This window comes from Fonsecaea multimorphosa, assembly GCF_000836435.1.
Source record: "Fonsecaea multimorphosa CBS 102226 unplaced genomic scaffold supercont1.13, whole genome shotgun sequence".
In the NCBI taxonomy this organism is placed as follows: Eukaryota; Fungi; Ascomycota; class Eurotiomycetes; order Chaetothyriales; family Herpotrichiellaceae; genus Fonsecaea; species Fonsecaea multimorphosa.
The window spans coordinates 727,116-746,701 of record NW_015971647.1 but is presented as its reverse complement, the minus strand read 5'-3'; the positions used below and the strand labels follow the sequence as shown (position 1 = coordinate 746,701).

Here is a 19,586-nt window from a genome sequence, read left to right as displayed (position 1 = left end):
TGTTCAAGGTCTTCGCCCGCCAACTCTCAGGGAGATCATCTCTCTTTGCCATTGCTCTCTACGATCGAGCTCTTGACTGACGCTCGCCATGGCGCAAAAATCGTATGTACTAGATCACGGTCGAGTTTCCCAGTCGCATTCTCCCACTGACGCATTGCAGATCGAGACTCGTCGACAATGATCAGATTGAAACGGCAAGCCTTCACAACCCATTGCCGGTCTTCCTCAAGGCCTACGTATGGCCTTTCACCATTCTATGGCCCATATTCTTTGCATTCTACCTAAATGAGGATCTCTACGATGATTACATTGATGGCTCGGAATGGACATTCGTCTATGTTGCGACAATCGTTACACTTCAGTCTTTGACCTGGCTCTCCACAAAATGGAGTGTCCATCTCAGGACTGTGTTCACCATGACCAAAGCCACAAAAGTCGAGGACGCCAAATTGATCAAGGTTATACCTGTGGTAAACTCGGGTGCGTCCGCGATCTGCAAACTGGAGAGGGAGTCGGATGGAAGAACTTCGTTCCTGTTTCAGAAGAGACGGTTTCTATACTGGCCAGAGAAGGGAACATTTGCGCCCTTGTCCTACGCCCTGGATGCCGAGAAGAAGCCCCTCCTCCGCGACTTCCAACTGTCGCGGGGCCTCACCTCTGAAGCTGAAATCGAGACGGTCCACAAGCATTATGGCGACAATACGTTTGACATACCTGTCCCGACATTCACGGAGCTGTGGAAGGAGCACGCTGTTGCCCCATTCTTCATCTTTCAGGTGTTTTGTGTTGGTCTCTGGTTGCTCGATGACTATTGGTACTATTCGTTGTTCACCCTGTTCATGCTGGTGGCTTTTGAAAGCACAGTGGTCTGGCAGAGACAGCGGACATTGAACGAATTTCGAGGAATGAGCATCAAACCATATGATATCTGGGTGTATCGTGTCAACAAGTGGGTCGAGATCAAGAGTGACAAACTCCTACCAGGCGATCTGGCATCCGTGGGACGAACTCAAGAAGATTCAGGAGTTGCCTGCGACATGCTACTCATCGAAGGCACTGCGATTGTGAATGAGGCTATGCTGTCCGGAGAGAGCACGCCGCTCCTCAAAGAGTCAATCCTTCTCCGCCCTGGAGACGCGACAATCGAACCCGAAGGCTTGGACAAGAATGCTTTTCTCTGGGGAGGTACGAAAGTCCTTCAGATTACCCACCCTGCCGCCACTGAAGATGCGCCGGAAACCGTTCCACAATTGCGGTCGGGTGTCCCTTCACCGCCTGATAACGGCGCTATGGCTGTGGTTCTCAAGACCGGATTTGAGACCAGTCAAGGAAGTCTAGTGCGAACCATGATCTACTCAACGGAGCGTGTCTCGGCCAATAACGCTGAAGCCCTGATTTTCATTCTCTTCTTACTGATCTTTGCCCTTGCCGCCTCGTGGTACGTGTGGCAAGAAGGTGTCAAGAACAACAGAAAGCGGTCCAAGCTGTTACTCGACTGCATTCTGATCGTCACAAGTGTCGTGCCGCCTGAACTGCCTATGGAGCTATCCTTGGCGGTCAACACTAGTTTGGCAGCGCTCAGCAAATTTGCCATCTTCTGTACAGAACCCTTCAGAATTCCATATGCCGGACGTGTGGATGTCGCCTGTTTCGACAAGACTGGAACATTGACCGGCGAAGATCTCGTTGTTGACGGTATTGCTGGTCTTAGCCTGGGGAAGAAGAGTGCCCAGACCGAAGCAGATGGTGCGCAGTCTTCAATCACTAAGGTCCCAGAGTGTGGCATTTATACCACCCTGGTTTTGGCGACCGCTCACGCCTTGGTCAAACTTGAAGAAGGGGACATCGTCGGCGATCCCATGGAGAAAGCCACACTAAACGCTCTCAATTGGACCCTTGGCCACAATGACACTTTGATCAGCACTCCTCCGCCCAAATCGAAGAAACCTAAACCATTCTCGACAGCCGGTGCCTCGCATGTCGTACAAATCAAACGACGATTCCAATTCTCCTCCGCTCTCAAGCGAATGAGTTCTGTGGCTACAGTTCAGATGACCGATCCCAAATCCGGAAGGAAGGCGAAGGGCACTTTTGTTGGTGTCAAAGGCGCTCCGGAAACCATCCAGAAGATGTTGATTGAGACGCCACCGAAATATGAGGAGACTTTCAAGTACTTCACGCGGAACGGTGCTCGGGTACTGTCTCTCGGCTATAAATATCTTTCGACCGAGTCCGAGATCGGCCAGAAACGCATCAATGATCTCAAACGCGAAGAAGTCGAGGGTGATCTACATTTTGCAGGTTTCTTGGTGCTCCAGACTCCTCTGAAAGAAGATGCTATCAGGGCCATTCAGATGCTGAACGAAAGCAGCCACCGTGTGGTGATGATTACCGGAGACAACCCGCTGACTGCGGTTCATGTTGCCAGAGCGGTCGAGATCGTCGACCGAGACTGTTTGATTCTGGATGCTCCCGAGCACGATGACTCGGGGACTAAACTTGTCTGGCGCAGCGTTGACGAGAAAACCATCATCCCTGTCGATCCAACGGCGGATCTGGATCCGAAGATTATTGAGACCAAGGACTTGTGCGTTACTGGCTATGCTCTTGCCAAATTCAGCGGCCAGAAAGCATTCATGTCGTTGCTGAGGCATACCTGGGTCTATGCCCGAGTCTCGCCAAAGCAGAAGGAGGAAATTTTGATTGGTCTCAAAGATCAAGGCTACACTACGTTGATGTGTGGCGACGGAACCAACGATGTAGGCGCGCTGAAGCAAGCCCACATTGGCGTCGCTCTGCTTAATGGCTCTCAAGACGCTCTCAATAAGATCGGCGAACATTACCGGACCACCAAGATGAAGGAGATCTATGAGAAGCAAGTGCAGCTGATGGCAAGATTCAATCAACCAGCGCCGCCGGTCCCTCCGGGGATTGCACATCTCTATCCGCCTGGTCCCCGCAACCCCCACCATGAAAAGGCGATCAAAAAGATTGCTGAGCAAAAAGGTATCAATCTGGAGAATGGCAATGCTGAGAATGGCACCGTGGAAACCATCACCTCACCGGGCGCACAAGCGATTCAGCAATCAAATGCCAATCTGACGCCTCAACAACAACGTCAGCAAGAGGCTCAACAGAAAGCAGCTAGCTGGGCCGACAAGTTTACCTCGAGCATGATGGAAACCGAACTCGACGACGGCGAGCCGCCTACGATCAAGCTGGGAGATGCCTCCGTCGCAGCTCCGTTTACAAGCAAATTGGCCAACGTTATAGCGATCCCCAACATCATCCGGCAAGGACGATGCACTCTTGTGGCGACGATTCAGATGTACAAGATTCTGGCTCTCAACTGTTTGATCAGCGCCTACAGCTTGTCCGTCATCTATCTGGCAGGCATCAAGTTTGGCGACGGCCAGGTGACTATCAGCGGGATGTTGATGTCGGTATGCTTCCTGTCTATTTCCCGTGCCAAACCGGTGGAAGCCCTCTCGCGAGAACGACCGCAGCCGAACATCTTGAACGCCTATATCCTCGGATCGGTGCTGGGGCAGTTTGCAATCCACTGCGCGACGCTCATCTATCTTTCCAATGTGGTCTACTCGATCGTCCCGCCCGCCGAGGAGATTGACCTTGAGGGTGAATTCGAGCCTTCGTTGCTGAACAGCGCCGTCTATCTCATGCAATTGATCCAACAGGTGTCCACCTTTGCCATTAACTATCAAGGCCGGCCTTTCCGCGAAAGCATTCGCGAGAACCGAGGAATGTACTGGGGACTTCTAGCCTGCTCGTTCGTGGCCTTTGCAGGAAGTACCGAGTTCCTACCAGAGCTCAACGAGAAGTTACGCTTGGTGCCATTCACCCGTGAATTCAAATGGTCCCTGACGACACTTATGATCGTTGACTTCATCGGATGTTGGGTTGTGGAGCGCATCTTCAAGTCCTTGTTCAGCGACTTCCGCCCCAAGGATATTGCCATCAAGAGACCCGATCAGGTGGAACGGGACGAAAAGCGCAAGAGGGAGCTCGCGGAAAAGGCTGAGAAAGAACGGATCGAGGAGATTGAGAGGAAGCGGGGTGTGGCCAACAACACAGGTCCGCCAGCGACGAACAAGGTGCGATGATAGATGCAGGCGCAGGCATATTTCTCACATGCGGTATAGAATAGAGAGCATGATTACGCGCTTCAATGAGGGTTCATTCATTCTTGTCAGGGGCTCAGGGTGGTTCTCAAGTCGGAGGAGCCAAGTGGTTGCACGGGATTGTCTGCCTCTTTGATAGACTGGCCCAGGTCAGCAGAGAATAGAGGTATTGCAGAGGTAATCTAAGAGCTCTATTTGATCCCATGTTGCGGTCGATGGCTGATGGCTCAGCGTGCAGACTGATCTGTCCGAATGATTTAATCGGGGCGCGCTCGCTCTACTTTCCCTCCCACAGATGCCAAACCAGAAAGTCAATATTAATATGGTGCTTGTGGTCCCTCAATCGATCCCTAGCACCCGAGGCTTGAAACCGTCTCGCCATGTCTCGAGTCTCGACTTCCCTCCAGCAGACAGATATTGTCTCAACCCCAAACTGCTTTCGTTTCTCCTGCGCTGGCACAGGCGTTAATATAATCTACTCCCTGCCTCATATCTGAACTGTTCTTTCCTCCACTCAACATGCCTCCGAAGCGCACACTTGCGGCCACGCAAAGACCTCCAACACGTACGGTTCCCTATCCCTGTCAATCTCCTTCCGTAGCCGCCCATGCTGATAGCTTAAAGATCAACAATCTACGGGTGTCAAGAAGAGTAGGAAGGTCGATACTCCCAGCAGAAGCTTCCTAATCCGAGCAGCAGACTCAAATGGTACGCCGATCAGAAGAACCACACGATCTTCTTCCACGGGTATTCAAGCGCACCTTCCACCCTCAATTGCTACCCCAAGCGTCGAATCCCTTCCGCCCAAGTCTATCAACCCCGCTTTGACCGCGACTGGGGAATCAACGGAGCCTCCGCTATCTCCACAAGGAAAACGGAAACGCGAATCCCAAAGGGAGAGACCCGACAAGCGACGACGGGAAGGGCCCTCATCTGTGGCGGAGTTGGCCCCGTCGAAGGACCTTCTCAATTGGAAGAATCTGGAAAAGCTCAATAGCGAAACAGCGTTGGAGACATCGGACGACATGACAGACAAGAAGAGAACGCTCTCGCGGAGATCGAGCACTGCGGATATGAACCAAGATGCAAGCTCGGTGTCTTCGCAGAAAACATCTCTCTCGCTTTCCGATTACCGCTTGAATTCACTTGACCGTGCCAGAATCATCTTTCGGCACCGAGGAATCCCAGAACCCCTTAAGCACAGAGTCAACGCCATCCTCCAGCCTGAGCTCGATAAAGAGAAAGAAACCCTCATCTACTCCATCGCAGACGACTTGTGCGATGACTTTCCCGACGTCCTGGAAGTAGCGAGTAGGGAAGATGATTGCGTTGAATTGATATATCAGGCCCTGGAAGCAATGAATCGCAAGCTCTTCGGCAAAACTTTCGGTTTCCGCCGGAAAGCAGGTACAGCAGACTCTGCGTACGAGCGGTTGTCGTTCTACTAACATTGGCCTAGACTGGGACCCGGCTCTGAAACCCAAGGTTCAACGAAAGTCGTACCGCTCCGAACCTCCAGACAAGTCTCTCGATAATACAGTCGGTTCCCATGATCGACCAATTAAGCGGCAGCAGGCAGAGACGTCGTACGTTTCGCCAGAAAGCTCCGAGATAACCATGCCACCGCCTCAACCTCCGCCAAAGATTGACAATAATTTTGTCAAGAACGCTCGCCCGGACATCACAATAGGATTCCTCCATGCCGTCGTCGCCAAAAAATTAGTGTCGATGGGAGTCAACCAACTTGATGCTGAGGAGATGCTGAAGGATCTGCAATACGAAGAGGAGCTTTTGTCCAGTCCCACTCTTCCCGCGCTCCATATACGCTTTCCATCCATGGTAGTCGTACGCAACTGGGAAGAGCATGTACGAGGCAGAGAACCAGGCTGCTGGATCTGGAAGCTGCATGCTCGTCATACAGGGTCGGCTCGTGGAGCTCACTGAACGTCGTTCCCCAGCAACCTATCAAAGTAAAGAACCTCTAGCCTTCTCTATTACCCATGAAGGGCCCATCCTGCTACTCTGGTTGCACTCCATCACGTCACTGGAAAATGCGCGCTTCTATAACGTGCATGTTCTGAAAATTTGTCATGCAACGATTCCCTCAACGACCAGGGAATTCTTCATAGCATTGGCAGGAGTTATGGAGTGGGCCAGCACTGAGTTTTTGGACGATATAGCAGCGCAACTGGTATTGATGTGGAAAGCCGCACAGAAGCAGACTACATGATACAAGCTACGCCTTGCATCTGGTTCAAAGCCGTGCAGACGGCGGCGAAACCTGGTAAGTCTTCGTCTCTCATCACCCGTTCGATCTGGCGGCCTTTCTCAGCGACCCACAGGACACAAACTTTGAGTGTATGCTATGAGAATGGTGTAATTCTCATCACTAGGCTTATATCGAATAGTTCAAGATTGATTCTAGGCCATCAATCACAAGACGGAAGCTGGGATATTGAGCCTTCTGGTATTGATGATAGCCCTCGCTCCGTGATCATAAAAGATCAGAGGGTACTGGTCCTTCGACTTACTCATATGCTTAAGCCTCAGCACGGGAGGGTTTTTGTGCAATCCCTTTGTCGCGAATCGACTGTGGGCCTCATTCTGACCGCATCCAGGCCTTTGATCGAAATGACTGAGTTTCTCCGCGCCCTCGTCGAAGAAAGCGGCGTCCTCCGTCAGACAGATCAAAGATTGTGTAACCATATTACCGCTGAACCCGGTCTAGCCTCTCAAGGTAAAGGTTGATAGATAAGCGGAAAGTACAATATCTCCTCGCAATACCACACAACGTCTGATTACACATCCCGCGGATCTTGATCTTTTCCTGCACGTTCGATCGAGACAGAATCCTTCGCTGGTCCCTTCCCACACTTAGATTTGGGACTGGTCTGACGATCAAAAAACAATAATGGCTTTAGACAAACCACGGCTGACGCAGGCCGCCTTAGCTGACCCTATGTCCTACCAGCTCATCGATACCTACCCTATGACGCGCTCGTGAAACCCCGATTGACGGCTCGACGTTGTATGCTGGGCAACCTTGAGCCAGCCGCTTTCTGCTTCTTTTCCATTCTTTCCAATGTCTTACTGAAGGTTCATTCTCACATTGTTTAGCGGTCACGGAAGATCGGTGCTTCTACAGGAGATTCGTCACATACAGATATGTGTATATGATTTCGCGTCGATATGGAAGATCCAAAGACAGAGAGTCAAGGTATCCCCGAAAAAATCGAAGAATTAGACAGGCAGCCGGCCAAAGATGTCCTTCCACCGTCACCGCCGCCCACAATCGGTAGCATATCCGATGTGGACGACGACAAGTTAGAAGTACCACTTCCACCGCCGACGACAGCTCCCACCCAAGTGCTAGACGTCGACCTAAAGACACCGGACAGTCACGTACCGCGCGATCCCAGACTGATCCGACTAACTGGCGTTCATCCATTCAATGTCGAGGCACCCCTGACAGAACTCTTCAATGAAGGTTTCCTGACGAGTCCCGAGTTGTTTTATGTCAGAAACCATGGCGCTGTGCCTCAGGTTAGGGATGAAGACATCATCGATTGGCAATTTACCGTGGAAGGTCTAGTGGACGAGCCGATGACAATATCGCTGAGGCAGTTGATGACCGAATATGAGCAAGTCACCTATCCAATCACCTTGGTGTGCGCCGGGAACCGGAGGAAAGAGCAGAACATGGTCCGCAAAAGCAAGGGATTCTCGTGGGGCGCCGCTGGGCTCTCGACGGCGCTCTTTACCGGCGTCGTCATGTCCGAGGTCCTTAGAAGAGCCAAGCCCAAGAGGAAGGCCAAGTATGTCTGCATGGAAGGTGCTGACAAGCTGCCCAACGGATTCTACGGGACTTCTGTCAAGTTGAACTGGGCCATGGACCCCAATCGCGGGTTCATGCTCGCCTACAAAATGAACGGCGAGACACTCCGACCGGACCACGGCAAGCCCCTGCGTGCTGTGATTCCTGGCCAGATCGGGGGTCGATCCGTCAAATGGCTGAAGAAGTTGATCGTCACAGATGCACCCAGCGACAACTGGTACCACATCTATGACAACCGGGTCCTCCCAACCATGGTCTCCCCAGAAGAGTCGGCAAGCGACCCCAAATGGTGGACGGATGATCGATATGCCATCTACGACCTCAGCCCCAACTCCGCCATCTGCTACCCCCAGCACGAGGAGCAGCTGTGCCTGAACGGAGCCCCGCGCACCTATCGAGCTAGAGGATATGCCTACAGTGGAGGTGGGCGGCGCATTACAAGGGTCGAGATCTCACTGGACAAAGGCAAAACGTGGCGGCTCGCAGAAATTGACTACGTGGAAGATCGATACCGGCAAGTGGAGAAAGATCTGTTTGGCGGCCGGCTTGATATGTCGTGGCGTGAAACATGCTTCTGCTGGTGCTTCTGGTCGATCCATCTGCTCACGGACGAGCTCGCCCAAGCCAAAGACATGTTTGTACGGGCAATGGACGAGAGCATGAATGTTCAACCGCGCGATATGTACTGGTCTGTTCTTGGTATGATGAATAACCCCTGGTTCCGTGTGACAATCACACTAGAAGGCGACTACCTTCGGTTCGAACACCCAACCCAGCCAGCACTCATTCCTGGCGGCTGGATGGAGAGGGTTAAAAAGGCCGGTGGCAACCTGGCTAATGGCTTTTGGGGAGAGAAACTCGAGGGCGAAGAACCAGTGATCCCGGCTGAGGAACAGGCCAAGGAGATTTCCATGGTCAAGGAAGGCTTGAAAAACCCTATCACGATCGACGAGCTGCGGAAACACGATACCGAGCAGCAGCCCTGGTTCGTGGTCAAGGGCGAAGTATACGACGGTACAGCATTCCTGAAGGAGCATCCTGGCGGTGCGCAAAGCATCATCTCTGCAGCGGGACTGGATAGCACCGAGGAATTCCTGGCAATCCACAGTGAGACGGCCAAGGCGATGATGCCCCAGTACCACATTGGGTCTCTTGACGAGGCAGCCAAAACTACTCTGGCAGCGGGCGAGACGGAGATCGACCAGTCTGGCAAACCCCCCGAGACCTTCCTCAATTCCAAAGCGTGGAAAAAAGCCATCCTCCACGGCAAGCGGATCGTGTCCTGGGACACGCGCATCTTCACCTACAAGCTGGAACATCCAGAGCAACGCCTGGGCTTACCCGTCGGACAGCATTTGATGGTGAGGCTAAGGGACCCTGTTACCCGCGAGGCCATCATCCGCAGTTACACGCCCATCTCGGAGATCAATGATCAGGGCTTCATGGAGATGCTTGTCAAAGTGTACTTCGCCAGCGGGGGCAGCAAGGGAGGCAAGATGTCGCAGGCGATGGATGCACTGCCCATCGGGCATTTTATCGAGATGAAGGGACCGATCGGCAAGTTCGAATACGTCGGCAACGGCAAGTGTCTCGTCTCCGGCAAGGAGAGAGTCGTCAGTTCGTTCATCATGATCTGTGGCGGAAGTGGAATCACACCCATCTATCAAGTATTCCGGGCCGTCGTCCGAGATCCCAACGACAAGACGCAGTGCATCATATTCGATGGGAACCGGTTGTTCGAGGACATCTTGTGCAGAGAAGAGCTCGAGACACTGCTGGCCGGCAACGAGCACAGATGCAGAGTACTCCACACCCTCACCCAGGCGCCCGAAGACTGGACCGGTCTCCGAGGGCGCGTCACGGGCCAATTGGTCCAAGAACACTCTACAAGAACGGACGATACGCTGATACTCATTTGCGGTCCCGAGGCGATGGAGAAGACCATGCATAAAGTGCTGCTGGAGCAAGGGTGGAGCGATGATCAACTCATGTTCTTTTGAATATTGCATTGCATTGTCAGCGATAAGGAAAAAGAGAGAAATGTTTTCATGTACACAGCAAAGCCGGCAAAGGGGTATTATGGTAGTGTTAGCAGTATACATTCAAAGTGTTGCTTACTATAGCCTTTCCCTGGGACTCAGCCAGCACGAGAATCGTGAGCGTCCGTACACTGATCCTGCACAACCAATTCACTTTCAAATGTGACCTAGATCCCTACCTAGGTACATTCCCACAGAGTGGAGCAGGGTCCGGTCCAAAATGAAAATTCCTTGTGATATATTTTATTCTTTCTCAATTTGCTATCACACCAAGATCCCCTTACCTGCAACGAGGGCGAAGCCGATCCGATCCGACGACTTGAGACCACCACCACCACAACACAATCCAGGTCCTGTCAGGTCAAACTGGCTCCGGGCCAGCAGGCAGCAGGACCTCGATTCGAAGCACCACTTTGAGCACCAATTGAGCACCAATTGAGCAACAATCCAGGTCCTGTCAGGTCAAACTAACAATAACGGGTTAGCAGCAGCAGGACCTCGATTCGAACCGCACACCGAATGACTTCTTCCAGGACTCAACTTATAAGGAATTCGCATTATAACCGGCCGGCCGAGAAAAACCAACCCCGAAAGGGGCGAGTTTCGCTTATCATTGAACCAGAGTTGGGCTGCTTCATTGATAAGTTTTTGCTATTTTGTATTCTTGTTCTTTTTATGTGCGCGGTGCCAAAGGGATTTGTGTGCGCCTCAGCTGGGGGCTCGCCAAGCGGCAGGCGTTGTAAAGAATAATACCCAAATACTATGGATATCAGATTGGTGCCTTTTCGAGGTAGTCAGAGAAGCCTTGGCGGATCAGGTGCGACCCTTTGTAATTTGAAGAGAATATCCTTGTTCTCCTCTTCGATCACTTTCCAACGTTGGGCTTTGCTAGCTATGGCTGCTGAGGAAGTTTGCTCCATCGAGCGAGCGAGTATCCACCCGACCCGCTGGTGAAGAGCTCATCCATCCTACTCGTGGGCCATTCATTCGACCCTAGTGATTGGGATTACGCCTCAGCGACGACGTAGGAGACGAAGACCTGCGGATAGTACGGCAAACTGCCACAAGGGTGAGTCGACGTCTATCAATGTTATATCGGATCAGCAAGGGGTAGCATAAGGAGACCCCCAGTGGCCCCTCAGTCCGCATGCAGATACGTGGGATGTTTGTCAAGTCAATATTACCATTGTCGGCTGGATTAGGGCCCAAAAACCTCTTTTCCAACAATCTATGGGCCTTAAAATAGTCCCGTGTCGATAGGAGCATCGCAGATGATGAGTTGAAGAGAAACACGAAGTCCTCCTTAGGTTGAGCGGATCATCCACGGAGAAACTGAGGGCTCGTTTCCGGACTGCACGTGACACTATGGATTCCGAGGTGATTGTCATTACATTCTTTCAAAATACGTGTGACGGCGCTAGCGGATCGGGCGAGATGTGCTAGAGAAGATGTTATCGCAACGTCTCACAGCCACTCAAGAATCGACTTTCCTCATCCTGGGTTCTTATCTCTGCGCTCCACATTCGTCGAATCTTCAGACCGTGGAGAAAATGTGATCTTCAATCTCTTCCACGATCATGGTCTCCTGTCTGGGCTTTCTCAGACGACGGGATGACGATGGAATATGACAATGCGATATTCGCCATTGGCTCTGCAGGACATCCCGGATGGGGGAGAGTGATCATGAACCGGATCCGCCATATCATGTCTTGCTGATAGGCTAATTCTTCACCTTGTTTGGTCGACTGTTTGTTATGCTATATCCCCGCGGAAATCATTGTTTGCGTGGGTGGCGTCACTGGTATGAACAGGGCACACAGGCACCCTATCGGCCAGTGACCAAAATTTCTATGTTCTTCTGACATCCTTTCACAGCTTCTGACATAATATTCTTGCTCGAAGCAGGTCAATTTTACCCTACCATGCACGAGCACTGACATACTGAGCAGAGTGACCCAGAAGGTATCAACAGACGAGGCTGAAGACGGCCGGCAGCATGTCGTGGTCAACTTCATCGCCGGGTATGGCCATCAGTCGCATGCCGGAGGGTGTGGAAACCAACGGTAACATAAAGCCGGCATCAGGTCCAAGAAAGAAGGTGGTGGTTGTCGGCTTGGGAATGGTCGGCATAGCCTTTGTGTAAGTCTTTCATACCACGTCAGGTCGCAATGTGACCGGACTTGGAGCCAAACGAGAGTATTCGGCTGATAGCTTGATAGGGAGAAGCTGCTGAAACTTGATGCCAAGAGGAAAGAATATGATGTCGTAGTCATCGGCGAGGAGCCTCATCTCGCATACAACCGCGTCGGATTAACAAGCTTCTTTCAGCACAGACAAGTCGAGTCGCTTTACCTGAATCCAGAGGCTTGGTATAAAGGGCATCCCCCGGACTCTTTCAGCTACCATTTGAATACCCTGGTGACAGAAATCAAGCCGGGAGAGAAGGTTGTCGTAACCGCCAAAGGTGACACAATACCTTATGACATCTTAGTACTGGCCACGGGGTCTGATGCCGTGCTTCCACGCCATACCCCCGGCCATGATGCCAAAGGAGTATTTGTATACAGAACTATTGAGGATCTCCAGAAACTCATCTCATTCTCTGCAACCGTCAAGGGTACAACAGGATGCGTCGTGGGTGGCGGGCTCCTAGGTCTCGAAGCAGCAAAAGCCATGATGGATCTGGAGGAATTCAAGCAAGTCAAACTCATCGAAAGGAACAGATGGGTGCTGTCGCGGCAGCTAGATGGAGATGCTGGTTCAATGGTCGTTGAGCTCGTCCGCAGCCTTGGCCTCGACGTGATGCTTAGCAAGAGGGTCGGAAAAATCCTGACCAACGAGGACAACGCTGTGAAGGGTCTCATCTTCGAGGATGGCGAGGAAATGGAGTGTTCTTGTATCATGTTCGCGATTGGCATCAAAGCCAGAGATGAGCTGGCGAGGGCTGCTGGTCTGAGATGCGCCGATCGAGGCGGAGGTGTCGTAATCGACAACGACCTCCGGACGAGCGACCCAAACATCTACGCAATTGGCGAATGTGCAAGCTGGGAAAATCAAACGTTTGGGCTTATTGCACCAGGCGTGGAACAAGCCGACGTTCTGTCATTCAATCTCACCCAAGCCAAGGTCCACAGCCCTCGGACTTTCAAACGACCAGATTTGAGCACCAAGTTGAAGTTGCTGGGCGTAGAAGTCGCTAGTTTCGGAGACTTCTTCGCCGACAGGGATGGACCGAAGGATCTCCCCAAAAGGCACGGCAAACGGGAGGAGAAAAAAGAAGGTACTCAAAGTCAAGACAAAGTCAAGAACCTCACTGATGGCCCACCGCCTCCAGCTGTCAAGGCGCTCACCTACAGAGACCCCTTTGCAGCCGTGTACAAGAAATATCTGTTTACCATGGACGGCAAGTACCTGCTTGGTGGCATGATGATCGGCGACACGAAAGACTATGTCAAACTGGTGCCAATGGTCAAGAACAAGAAGGCACTGGAAGTGCCTCCCTCTCAATTCATCATCGGTGCATCGAAGGACGGTGAAGAGAACGCCGATGACCTGACGGACGATACCCAAATCTGCTCCTGCCACAACGTGACCAAAGGCGACGTCGCCAGCGTGGTCAAGGACGGCTCCTGCAAATCGATTGGCGACGTCAAGTCGTGCACCAAGGCTGGCACGGGTTGCGGCGGTTGCATGCCTCTAGTCCAGTCTATTTTCAACAAGACGATGCAGGACATGGGTCAAGAAGTCTTGAACCATATTTGCCCTCACTTCAAGTACTCGCGAGCTGACCTCTACAACATTGTCTACGTCAAGAAATTGAAAGATTTCGGTGCGGTCATGAGAGACAGCGGCACCGACCCGAACAGTCTCGGATGTGAGGTCTGCAAGCCCGCCGTTGCGTCGATTCTCTCCGGCATGTTCAACAAGCACGTCATGGACAAGCCACTGCACGGACTCCAGGATACCAACGACAAGTACCTCGGAAACATACAGCGTAACGGAACGTTCTCTGTCATACCTCGCGTTGCCGGCGGTGAGATCAGTCCCGAAAAACTCATCGTCATCGGCCAAGTTGCGAAGAAATACGGCCTCTATACCAAGATCACTGGTGGCCAACGCATCGACATGTTCGGTGCCAAGAAGCAGGATCTGCTTGACATCTGGTCGGAGCTGGTGGCCGGAGGACTCGAGTCAGGCCATGCCTATGCTAAGTCTCTCCGCACTGTCAAGTCGTGTGTGGGCACCACCTGGTGCCGCTTCGGCATCGGAGACTCCGTTGGTCTCGCTATCCGGCTCGAAGAGAGATACAAGTCTATTCGATCTCCACACAAGATAAAAGGAGGTGTCTCTGGATGTGTCCGCGAATGTGCCGAAGCCCAAAATAAAGATTTCGGCTGCATTGCTACGGAGAAAGGGTTCAACATCTTCGTTGGAGGTAATGGCGGGGCAACGCCGAGACACTCGGAGATCCTCGCCAAAGATGTACCTCCCGACGATGTCATCCCCATCCTTGACCGATACCTAATGTTCTACATCCGGACCGCCGACAGACTTCAAAGAACGGCCAGATGGGTAGAGAACCTGCCTGGTGGTATCCAGTATCTGCGAGAGGTCATTTTAGAGGACAAGCTCGGTATTTGTGCAGAGCTTGAGAAGCAAATGCAAGAGCTTGTCGGCACCTTCTTCTGCGAGTGGACAGAAGTGCTGAACGATCCCGAGAAGCGGAAGGCGTTCCAGCAATTCGCAAACACAGCAGAAAACAAAGAACCTGCCGTGGAGAAGGTCGAGGAGAGAGGCCAGTCCAGACCAGCGTATTGGGCCAAAGATCCAGTGCACGATGACTTCAAAGGGACTCGATGGACCAGCCTGACATGGCAACCCATCGTTGAGGCGAACAAGTTCCAAGACCTGGACACTGGCTCGTCACAGACCGTGATACGGGGTGATACCCAACTCGCGATCTTCAAATTGAAGGGCAAATACTACGCCAGTCAGCAAATGTGCCCCCACCGCCGAACATTTGGACTTTCGGATGGCCTTGTGGGTGAAGTCACTTCGGGTGACTGCAAGGACAGCAAGTTCTACGTCAGCTGCCCATACCACAAGAGGAACTTCCAGCTGAATGGTGAAGTCGAGTTTGACAAGAAGGATGCGGGTGCCGGCTCATGCTCCAACGACAGCAGCATGTCCATCGCCACGTTCCCGGCCGAGGAGCGCGAGGATGGCTGGGTATACCTCAAGCTGCCGCCGGTTCAGGAGATGGACAATGTGCTCGGAACAACCAAGTGGACTGTGAAGAAGGACGAAGCCCCGAATCCGTTTGCAAGCCTGGACAAAAAGCTGGGGTATGACAAAGGTCTGCGACCGCACAAGACTATCGGCCCCATGCCTGGAACCGGAAATGTGCGAGCTGGGCGCGAGATTGGGGTGGCCGCGCAAAAGAGAATTGACTGGTGATAGTAATGCAGCAACGGACATGGTGAGTAGACGCATACATGAGAATAGATACGTAGATATAACAGAAAAAATATATCTTAATGACAGCCCCCAAAACTGGCACAAGGCTGAGGCCCGCCAACCAATCACATCCACGTAACGTCCGGTACTTCTCGGCTACTGGCGCGTTTCTCTTTCCCGCAGCTTTGACGCTGACAACCTGCATTTGGCCCCATTGCTCAATCCATCATTCCTTCATTCATCATCCTCTGTCCCCTTTTTTGGATCGCTCAAAGTATTACCATGCGGGTGCGTCTGCTCCAGCTTTGATCTGCGGCGTGCGAGCGTGCGAAAGGAGGCACAGCGGCTTCGTTATGAACGGGGCATTGAACCCGTGCCGACACTCACAAGACTATCATCTCACCTTCTTCTCCATAATATCCTGGGCGCTTCTTCTGGAGATCCAGCTCGTCTCTGCCTACACGATCCCCCAATATGTCATTGACTACGGTACGTAGCTTTTAAAAGAAAGGCTGGATGCATTTTTTGGACCAATCTGTTTTGCTCCGACCTTGTGCCGTTTTGAGGGCTTCAAGTTTTGCTTTGCAAGAGCGGAAAGCCTCCACCCCATGATTGATGGATGGATGGATAGCATGGATATAGCAACATGTGCTAACTTGATTAACTCTCTCTCTCCGCGTTCCAGCCCCAGTTGTCTGGCTCCATTCCACCGACCCGTACATGCCAAGTGACATCTTGACCCATGTCTTGCACACCGCTCCGAGGGTCGGCTTTGAACCCATCACGGAGGCCCTGCCTCTCCCAAATCTGGAGAATCTGTCATTGTTGAACGGATTTGGCAAGGAAGGCACCGATGTCTTCTTGACGGCGGTCGACGACGTGGCCTCCTTCCCGGATTGGGTTTTCGGCGAGGTACCCGATGTGACGGGCACCCTGCATAATTCTACCGCGTGTGCAGTCGTCGTCGTGGAGAGTGAGAAGAAGAAGGGGAAGAAGGGAGATGGAGAGAAAGTGGTGGTGTTGGACGCTTTCTATTTCTATTTCTACTCGTGGAATGAAGGGGCGGATATCCTGCAGGTGGTTCCACCACTAAATAAATTGTTTCCGGACAGCAAGCCGGGCGACCACTACGGAAACCACCTGGGCGACTGGGAGCACAACATGATCCGATTCGAGAACGGGAAGCCGACAGGCATCTACTTCAGCCACCATACCAGCGGCGAGGCGTGCAGGTGGGACAACGACGCTTGCCTGTCCAAGCCAGGGGAGAGACCTGTGGTGTTCAGCGCCCGCGGCTCCCACGCAAACTATCCCTCGCCAGGAAGCCACGTCCACGACGAAGCACTCATCGACATCGCAGACAAAGGCCGCATGTGGGATCCCGTCAAGCTCGCCTACTTCTACCACTACGACCCTCAAACAGAGACCTTCACCGCGGCAGACCCGGGCACAGACCCGACCGACTGGCTAGCCTTCAACGGCAACTGGGGCGATAAACAGTATCCCGACCCAGACCCGCGGCAGGAGACGGTCCCGTACTTCGGGCTCAAGAAATTCAACAACGGACCCAACGGTCCCAAGTTCAAGCACTTGGTGAGAAAAGGGCTGATGCCTGATGTCAAGGAGAAGCCCAACCTCATGAAGACGCTGGTGCATTGGTACATGGGAATGTATGGGTGCTGCTTGAAGGGCATCAACCCTTGGGTCGTCATCATTTCGCTCTTGCTTATTCTGGCAGTGAGTATTGCTCTGTGCGTTTTCACGTTCAAGCGTGTTCGCCCGCGACTGAAGGCGTGGATCCTGAAGAAGAAAGGGGACGAGTCTAAAGACACCTCTGAAGTTCAGCTTCGATTACTCGATCCTGACGGGGCAGAAGCCGAGGACGAGCCAGAGGTATAAAACGAGGTTTCGTCGATCACTCCAAAGCCATGCATGCCACGCATGCAATGCAACCATGAAGGAGTCGCGGCGGGCGACTATCGTGACTATCCCTCTCGCCCTCCAAGCTTCACGTGCCCACGCACATCTTTCGCGTAGCTTGGTAGCGCCTCTCTTTGCGCCGCCGTATAGACAGTTGCGCGTCTCCGTGCATAGTCCACCGTATATTTTCAACAATGACGTCGCGACACTGATCGCTTTGTGAAATGACCATCTCACGACAACGACCGCACCACCGCACCACCGCACAACTTCGGCATCAGAAAACACAGGCGCCCGCAATGGCTAACGGTACTGACTGCGGTCGCGTCTCTACGCCTCCCCAGGGTGTGAACCAGCCTTGCGCTGCGGATCATGCTTATCACAAGCAAACCCTAACTGCTGGCGAACGTGCCGGACTTTTATCCTCACCTCATATCCAAATCAAGCCCGAATTGCAAGCTGTACTCGACTGGCTCCGAAACGCGCACAGCAGGGACTCGTTCGACAAGGACGCAGTCGACCGAGTCGAATTCCCCCTCCCTGTCGACCAATACGAACAATTCAAGGAATTGGAGGAAGTGAATGGCTGTGACTTTGCTTACCGGAAGTATGGGATTGAGACTCCGGGCATGAATCACCTGTTCCTTGAAGCTTCGACTGACTTATACGCGGCAGACACGACTTCGATCCCGATGCAGAAATCCTCGCCATCAGAATGCAAGGACTCAAACACGAACTCATTGCCGAAGACGTGAAAGCCCTCCTGGGTCGTTTCATCGCAGAGTCACAGAAACACGCCGATCCTTCTGTTGCCGCATTTGCCTCATCCTTACGCGCTCTCGGCTCCTCTGATTTGAAATATCCTTCCATGATTTGTGGTCACCCGATCGTCCGTAATCCCGATTTCTCGTTTCGGAGCAAAGAAAACATAGTATTCCCAGTGGTGGTTGGTGAAGTCGCGATCTCACAGTCAACCCAAGACCTACAGTCTAAGACCAAAGGGTATATCCAGGGTACTCTGGGTCGCATCCGAACTGTCCTCTGCATCGATGTTGATTATCCGGGGAAGAAGGGCGCACGCTTCTCGGTCTGGAGGGCCAAATTCGACAAGACTGGGAAGTTTCAAGGTGTGGAGTGCGATGATACTGTGGTAAAATATATACTCCTTTCTGCTTTAGCGGCTATTACTGACTGTTCCATCAGGAGATCCGCAGTAAAGACGGCGTGAAGAATCCAGACGGCAAAGTCGGCCTCGTGTTGTCGCTCGAAGACTTCTGCCCTGCTAGAGGAGTCACTGATATTGCACCCCTCAAGTCAGTCACCATGACTCTGTCTACCAACGATCTGTACGATATCATCGAGGCTGCTGAGGCAGATCAGCAGCAGGCAAAGCAGGGAGAAGAGGCCGAGTTGAAGGCGGTGGTGGAGGAGTTCAAGGATTTCAAGGCGCGCAAACACTGGCAGGCCCCCTGAATCCTGGCACTAGTATGGACGAACAGACAAGAAAGAACAAACATTAAATGACCTGGCATGAAATATCCTTGCAGGAAGCGCGGCGTCACGGCAGTTTGCATCTGTGGCAAGGCATGATAGACGCAGCTGGCGAGTTCGCTGGATAAGTACCCTGGCGTTGCACATGGAATAGTACGAGTGGTTAGCTACCAGTTAGCCAAGAGAAGCATCTCTTTCTCTCACATCGCACGCCTTGACCCCAGCTCTATTGCACCCTCCAGTATCCTCGCAAGAAGTGACCCCTAACTGTGCTAGTGTCCGTAGTAGCCCACGAATGTTCCCTTACGTACTATGCTTTCTGCGCCTAAATTAGGTAGCTGGCGTAGGGCAGCCGAAATAGGTCATATAGACGAGACTTAGGCGTCGAAGACTAGCGGGATATATACTTAACCTTACACTTAACCTTATACTTGATCTCATATAGTTCGGGGTTTAAACATCATTAGCGATGAATAGGCTCGTACTCTCGATCTGTGCTTGTCTTATTATGAAGTCCATATATACACCGGATATGTATTCGTTTCAATCACGCGGGAATCCTGATAAGCTGCCACAATGAGGCGCCTACATTACCCGGCTCTTTATGAAGCTCAGAGCGAGCATAAGCAGCTTGTTGTCTATCGTGGATTTGGCCAATCGGAATCGGGGTTTGCTTCCGAGGCGCCAAGCTTTGTTTCGATCGAA

At 52.4% G+C, this 19,586-nt stretch overlaps 6 protein-coding genes across 6 annotated transcripts; all 6 read left to right on the top strand.

Annotated features, from left to right (window-relative positions):
• Positions 1-88: 88 nt before the first annotated feature.
• Z520_06976 (uncharacterized protein) lies at positions 89-4,121 on the top strand (the record flags this gene model as incomplete). The annotated part of the gene is made up of 2 exons (XM_016777476.1): positions 89-102; positions 161-4,121. 2 exons carry the CDS (start codon positions 89-91, stop codon positions 4,119-4,121), a joined length of 3,975 nt encoding a protein of 1,324 aa, XP_016631647.1.
• A 537-nt stretch (positions 4,122-4,658) lies between these two features.
• Positions 4,659-6,369, top strand: Z520_06975 (uncharacterized protein; the record flags this gene model as incomplete). The annotated part of the gene is made up of 4 exons (XM_016777475.1): positions 4,659-4,704; positions 4,764-5,546; positions 5,599-6,005; positions 6,061-6,369. The coding sequence occupies 4 exons, from the start codon at positions 4,659-4,661 to the stop codon at positions 6,367-6,369; spliced, it is 1,545 nt and encodes a 514-aa protein (XP_016631646.1).
• Positions 6,370-7,328: 959 nt separating this feature from the next.
• Positions 7,329-9,974, top strand: Z520_06974 (uncharacterized protein; the record flags this gene model as incomplete). Its single annotated transcript, XM_016777474.1, has 1 exon — positions 7,329-9,974. One exon carries the CDS (start codon positions 7,329-7,331, stop codon positions 9,972-9,974), a length of 2,646 nt encoding a protein of 881 aa, XP_016631645.1.
• Positions 9,975-12,036: 2,062 nt separating this feature from the next.
• Positions 12,037-15,470, top strand: Z520_06973 (uncharacterized protein; the record flags this gene model as incomplete). Its single annotated transcript, XM_016777473.1, has 2 exons — positions 12,037-12,152; positions 12,233-15,470. 2 exons carry the CDS (start codon positions 12,037-12,039, stop codon positions 15,468-15,470), a joined length of 3,354 nt encoding a protein of 1,117 aa, XP_016631644.1.
• A 353-nt stretch (positions 15,471-15,823) lies between these two features.
• On the top strand, positions 15,824-17,369 carry Z520_06972 (uncharacterized protein; the record flags this gene model as incomplete). Its single annotated transcript, XM_016777472.1, has 2 exons — positions 15,824-15,959; positions 16,156-17,369. 2 exons carry the CDS (start codon positions 15,824-15,826, stop codon positions 17,367-17,369), a joined length of 1,350 nt encoding a protein of 449 aa, XP_016631643.1.
• Positions 17,370-17,689: 320 nt separating this feature from the next.
• On the top strand, positions 17,690-18,863 carry Z520_06971 (uncharacterized protein; the record flags this gene model as incomplete). The annotated part of the gene is made up of 3 exons (XM_016777471.1): positions 17,690-17,997; positions 18,066-18,540; positions 18,594-18,863. 3 exons carry the CDS (start codon positions 17,690-17,692, stop codon positions 18,861-18,863), a joined length of 1,053 nt encoding a protein of 350 aa, XP_016631642.1.
• Between the last annotated feature and the right edge of the window lie 723 nt (positions 18,864-19,586).